A 6000-nucleotide genomic window follows, 5' to 3' on the forward strand; every position below is an offset into this window, starting at 1 on the left:
ATCTGTATTGATCGTGGCTTTATATATAAATAAAAGCGGGGTGAAAACTTTTTTGCCAAAAAGATGTTAGAAAAAAGAAGAAGACAGCAGTAGCACAGCACGAGCGGTGGGTGATGGTACCTACTAGAAGTAAACACAGTTTACTCACTCTACTCTGACATTGAGCTCGTGCTGCCTCCTCCCGTGCTCCTCGCTCGCGTCTCTTCCCATCCAGCTCCAGCTCTATCCACTCGCTCACGCACACGCAGTGGCGGACCTGGAAAAAATGGAGGGTGTGCACACTTCAAAAAAATCTGCCTAGTCTAAGTGTCATATCATGTATGGCAAAAGAATAACACAAATAGCTCAATCAAGTCTCACAATATTATGTTTTAGAAAATAATTTCAAATTTGCGAAATTACAATACAAATAGTCTTACATGAAAGATACACAAGAATAACTTCGGTTTGCCCTTCAGCTGCAACCTTCTTTATTTGACCTCATGTTTTCAACAAAATGGAGATAATACTACCAATCGGACGTGGTGTTTCTGCGCTCGAGCGCGAATGCACTCTATATATGGGCGGTTGAGTACCGTCTCGGGATTTGATGCATTAAATAGGCATGGAAGATTCACGAGCGTCTGTAAATATTGAAAAGAAGAAATACACTTGAGCTAGGACCAGTACGGAGATGCAGGAACGGCGGACGTGGACGGCAGGAAGTATCAAATCTCGTTATACCTAGTTTTTTTTCCCTCTCGCAGGGCAATTAGGGAAAGCCTTCCCCCCCTCGATTCACCAGCGAGTACGTGGATTCGCCTTCTCTCCGCCTGCCACTCCGGCGGCCGGTGGCAGGGAGGGGATTTCTGATGTGTCGAATCCGGCTAGTAGATAGGTAGGATTTTAGTCCTCGCAGGGGCGGCGTTCAGACGAATGATGGCGTTTCTTCTTCGAGTCAATCTTCCGGGCTCCAATCCTCCTCAACTTCGTTCGTTGGGACGGATTAGACGGAGCTCCGGCGTAGATTCCTGCCAGCTCCTCGGGGAAGACTTCCTGGCACGTGCACGAAGACTTCCCGGCTGTCATCGACAAGATCAGGCCGTTCCGGTAGGGGAGCGACGACAGCGGCGCGTCGGCGGCACTGGTCGTTCGGTGGTCCATGGATCTCGATGTAATTTTTATTATGCTTGAGGTGTTTTGTACTTCCAGTGAACCTTTATAGTTGATTTGATCCTTTTCGAAAAAAGAAAAACGTTGAAAATAGCACATGATAGGTCGAAGTTGTCTCAAGAAATAACGGGGCAGACCGAAGAGTCCTAATTTTTTTTTCGTTTTTTCTGTTTGCAATCTACACGAGTCGCTGCTAGGGTTGATTTTTTTTGCCAACATTGATCGATGAAATTGATCTAGCTAGCTTCTACCGGGCTCATGTATGTGTACAGGAGTCTTTAGCTGGACACACACATAGTGCTGCTAGTAGAAAAAAAGTTGAGCTGCTTCTACGGTTTGCTAGGTTCGCATGTACGTGTACAGCTTCAGATGAATTAGTTCTAGTACTGTAAAACCAATAAAATCAGAAAAAGATGACATATAGTGAAAAAATCTGTAAAATGCTGGGTGTGCCACGGCACACCCGGCACACCCTCTGGGTCCGCCAATGCGCACACGCACTAGCACCAGCTCCACGGCGCAAATCCAGTCCAATCCACCGTACCAACGCTAACTAGGGACCTCAGCCACTGGCAGCCAAGCACGCCGGAGGGAGATCGCGGAGGAGGAGGAGGCCGCGTGCCGGAGTCGGATCGACCGGCCCGGCCGCGCGGCGGAGGCGGCGCTGCGCGTCCCATCCAGATCGACGGGCCGCCCGCGAGGGGTTGGGAGCCGCGGCTTCGGACAAGGGCGCCGCCACCCGGGGCGCGTTTGGGCGGCGAATCGCTCGAAATCCCGATCTGAAACGGAGGGCATGGAGCAGCCAGTTAGTTCGGCTGGTTCTTCGAATACGGAACCTTCGGTGCGCAAGAGGAAGAAGCATTCCACTTCCCCGGAACTCATTTCCAGCAGCGACGACGAAGATGATTTCATTCCCCCACGGCGATCCAAGCATAAGAATACCCATGAATCAAAGGCTGCCAAGGTGATTTACGTTGTCTCATCCTTGCTGAATCTCCATGTGTTGCTACTTGTTATTTACATACTGCTGTCAATTCATGTCTCTTTTTGGGTCACACCTAGGTACCAATTAGTACCGTTTTATTTGGGAAATTGGGTTGCTATTGCTGTTCTAAGTCTAATAGTTTGCTGCCTCTACCTATTATATTTTTATATGCAGGCTAAGAAAGTCTCCAACAACTCTTCCACCATCCCCACAAAAAATGACGAGAAGAAGAAGAAGAAGAAGTGTCGTCCCACCATAAGGTGTGCTCCAGAGTTTATTAAATCAGCGATTGAAATTCTAAAAGATTGCCAGAGGAAAAGGATCAAGAAGTTAGGTTTTGGGTGGGTGCTCAGTTTGACTGTTGATGCGCTCCGGACAAGGAACCTGCCCGTGTTTCTAATGGACAATACAAGTGAATCCCTTGTGATCAATGTTGGCACGCAAGGTGGTCTTAAGATTACACCCCATGCTGTGCATTGTGTCCTTGGCTTACCCAATGGCGGCATAGATCCACCTCCTTTCTCCTGTGCACAAAAAAGAGAGCAACTTTTGACGCTCAAGAAACTACTTGGTGTCCCTAAGCAGAAAAACATTGATTTTGAAGTCTTGTACCAACGCATACGCCTCGGGGGCGATGACGACTTGACGATAAGATGCTTCATTATAATTGTGTTCAATCGTCTCTTATTCCCCACTACGAGTAAATATATCACAGGGAGGGATGCGGCTTGGACTTCTGACTTACACAATCTCCCAAATATTGATTGGTGCAAGGTCCTTGTTGACGACATTAGCCACGCTGTAATTTCCTGGAAGTCCAAGAGATTGGCTTATCCCAAGAGATTGGCTAATTCCAAGAAATTGTCTGAACCAACCCTGTCCCTCACTAGTTGCACCCTCTTTTGTATTGTAAGTCATTCCCTGTTTGGTTACTTTGTTCTTATTCTTCTTTTCTCTTTTAATCAAAGGATGTGATCTGCATTTGATATACTATGTTGTTACTTTTTGCAGATTTTTTATTTGGACAACCTATTAAGTATGAATCGGCTTGATGCAATTGAAATCCCACGTATCGCACACTTCACCAATGATATTATAGCGAATATCTTGCATGAGGATACACAGATAGCTAATGGCCTTGAAACATATGGTAAACTTGCGGTGAGTGCTACTGTTCTCACCATACATCATTGATACATTCTTTACTGTAGTCTCAGATTTTAAGTGACACCACTATATTACTTTTAACAGCTTAGGCCCAAGGAGGGTACCTACTATTTCGAGGATTCCCAATCTCAGCTCTTATTTACAGCCTGTCCACCTTCCCCGCCGCCTACTGTTCGAGTTCTCACAAATTATAGTGACAATCGTGCTTCAGTTCATGATGGATCATCTGGTGAACCCAATGTTAGTAAGGAGGTGCCTGCAAAATTTGATCATTTATCTCCGTCCGGACAACCCTCCCAAACTGTTGAGACATTAGAGACAGGACGTAGTGCCCTTGCCCCAGTTATACCAAGGTTCTGAATATGATGGATCTAGATGTCCATGTTGTGATGAGATCTGTTCATCTGTATGGTCCACCATTTCATTACTATTTTTTGTGTTTTCATACCTTTTAACGACTCATTTTGCATTACCTATTATTTTTTCAAGATGAGATGATGGAGGAAACAAATCTTGATGTTAGGCACAAGACCAATGCTACAATCCTACCTGACAAGAATCAAGGTTATTTTATATTCACACTCTCTTCTTTTTATGCTAGTTTGATATCATTTGCATTAACCCATCTTTTCTGTAGCTCGATCACCTTCCCTGCTGCCTACTGTTGACAGCAGCAGAGATGATCTGGACAACTCTGCTTCAGTTCATGATGGTTCATGTGGAGGTATATGAAGGTGTTAGAATTTCATGGAACTGGATGTTCAAGCAAACTACATATCTCATGAATTTGCACATGGATTTGAATTGTTGTGTTTGTAGAACTTTATATTTTTCTTTTCATGTTGATTTTACATCACAGATAAAACTCTTAACTGCAGCTCACGGAGACATTCACACCAGGCAGGGGAGCGTGTTTATGACCGCCAATGCTGTCAGAACAGATTATCTCTCCCTGGAGCAAGAACGCAGAAAATCTCCAAGAGATAGCCAGCAGTTGCGGTCCAACGGGCCTTCCTCCAAACCTCAGGCTGCCCAAGTATGTAGATGCTATTCACTTTTGTCACAGCGTTCTAAGAGTTTGCGGAAGAAATTTCTGTGCATAGTCATAGTGGGTGCTAATTCCACACGGCATGGCATGTATGTTATGTGTTGTACTCCATGATTTTTTTGCAGACTACGGAGGGGACGCAAGTTGCTCCAGGCACCTCCATGGTAAGAAACAGGGGTTCTCTGTTGACGATGGAGAAAGGCGATCGGAAGGCCAGAGTGGAAACAAGTTTGCTTGACTGCCGCCTCTGCTTCCGCCCCTTAAAGCCTCCTGTCTTCCAGGCAAATACTTGACCAATTCTTTGTTCCATTCACCTGAGAAAGGCAGCATTAATACTAACCTCTTGCTATGATCTTGAATTTGTGCAGTGCAATGGCGGGCATTCAGCTTGTGGCACATGCCTTGTCGAGCTCCCTGGCGGACAGTGCCCGATGTGCAAGCATGGCGGTGGAGGCTTTGCCCCCTGCCTTGCAATGGACGGCATCGTCTCGTCGGCAACGATAAAGTGCTCCCACGATGGCTGCCAGAGCCACGTCACCTACCATGAGCATGACGATCACCATAGTGCGTGCCCACACGCACCCTGCTTCTGCACGGAGCCGGGCTGCAGCTTCGCCGGCCCGCCACCGGCGCTCCTCGGCCACCTTGCCACCCTGCATTCCTGGCCTGTGCACAAGATTGAGTACGGCAAGGTTCTCTGGCTTCAGGTTCCGGTGTCAGAACCGCGGCGTCTGCTCCTCGCGGAGGACGGCGGCGTGTTCCTTCTTGTTGTGGGCTTGCTCAATGCGATCACTGTTGTGTCAGTGGTGTGCATCAGGGCCAGCACGTCCCCGTCGCTGCAGTACCCAGCCATGATGTGGGCATATGGTCCGCCGGACGTTGCAGGCGTCAGATGTATGGTGGACACGGAGGCGGTGACGAGCAGCTCCAAGCCCCGCGATGTCGTCGCGGAGAAGCTGCCATTCGTCTTGCTTGTGCCGCCTACGCATGTGTTTGGGGCTGGGGCATCCAAGGAGTTGTCTCTTGAGATTCGAGTTAACAAGATGTGATTCTGAACTTAGTTTAGTAAGAATTAGTTGGAACCGGAGTAGTATGTGATTGGTAAGTAATGCTGCCTTTTGGTTGCAATTAGGATGTGTTGTTGCAGCTAGTGTTTTGGTAACCGTGATCCAATGCTATGTGTTGCTGGCTTGCTGCTCCATACAATGCGGCCATTTCTGTGAATGTAGCAACAAGACAGTTTTCAATGAATGGAAGTGCGCATTGTTTAACATACAAGAGAGGCTAGTTAATTCAGCATGCTCACGAGAAATACATTGAGAGATGGTGACATGTGTATGATCTTTGTATGATAGGAGGAAGAATTAGCATCAGGGAATTGACAGACAATTCCTAAAGAACAGCTATAACAATGTTCCAAATATACCCACCCAGCAAGAGGACAATAAAAATTAAGTGGTTAATGGATTCATCAATCCATATATCACAAAAAAGGCTGCTAAGAGTCACAGGTGCCACCTCTCTTTTGTAAAACATCTCTGGCCAGCATACCATTTTTCATCAAGACCAAATAGATGACATGGGAAAATATCTGGTGCTACTATGCATAGGGTGATATGCTGCTAGAGCATCTTCAACAGCCGCATCA

At 46.8% G+C, this 6000-nt stretch overlaps 1 protein-coding gene across 18 annotated transcripts; it reads left to right on the top strand.

Moving 5' to 3' along the window:
* The first annotated feature begins 1587 nt into the window (after positions 1 to 1587).
* LOC109773424 (E3 ubiquitin-protein ligase SINA-like 10) lies at positions 1588 to 5627 on the top strand. 18 transcript variants are annotated; one of them, XM_020332120.3, is made up of 9 exons: positions 1588 to 2116; positions 2312 to 3046; positions 3149 to 3298; positions 3389 to 3657; positions 3794 to 3868; positions 3942 to 4028; positions 4183 to 4340; positions 4478 to 4633; positions 4721 to 5627. In XM_020332120.3, the coding sequence occupies exons 5-9, from the start codon at positions 3799 to 3801 to the stop codon at positions 5399 to 5401; spliced, it is 1152 nt and encodes a 383-aa protein (XP_020187709.1). In that variant the 5' UTR covers positions 1588 to 2116; positions 2312 to 3046; positions 3149 to 3298; positions 3389 to 3657; positions 3794 to 3798; the 3' UTR covers positions 5402 to 5627. The 18 variants fall into 18 exon arrangements, 16 of the variants coding, with proteins under 16 accessions (XP_020187709.1, XP_020187708.1, XP_040245256.1 ...); XM_020332119.3 differs by having other exon boundaries at positions 1597 to 2116; positions 3389 to 3710; XM_040389322.2 differs by having other exon boundaries at positions 1597 to 2116; positions 3976 to 4028; positions 4164 to 4340.
* Positions 5628 to 6000: the final 373 nt, after the last annotated feature.

The sequence above is a fragment of the Aegilops tauschii genome, chromosome 1 (genome assembly GCF_002575655.3).
Source record: "Aegilops tauschii subsp. strangulata cultivar AL8/78 chromosome 1, Aet v6.0, whole genome shotgun sequence".
Taxonomy (NCBI): Eukaryota; Viridiplantae; Streptophyta; class Magnoliopsida; order Poales; family Poaceae; genus Aegilops; species Aegilops tauschii.

What these genes read in the sequence shown, in the direction of transcription:
- LOC109773424 (XM_073500508.1), top strand. Translation starts at nt 1,946, where the DNA reads ATGGAGCAGCCAGTTAGTTCGGCTGGTTCTTCGAATACGGAACCTTCG. An exon ending in ATGAATCAAAGGCTGCCAAG is followed by an intron (nt 2,117 to 2,311) that starts GTGATTTACGTT and finishes TTTTATATGCAG; the next exon opens with GCTAAGAAAGTCTCCAACAA. An exon ending in AAACATATGGTAAACTTGCG is followed by an intron (nt 3,299 to 3,388) that starts GTGAGTGCTACT and finishes TACTTTTAACAG; the next exon opens with CTTAGGCCCAAGGAGGGTAC.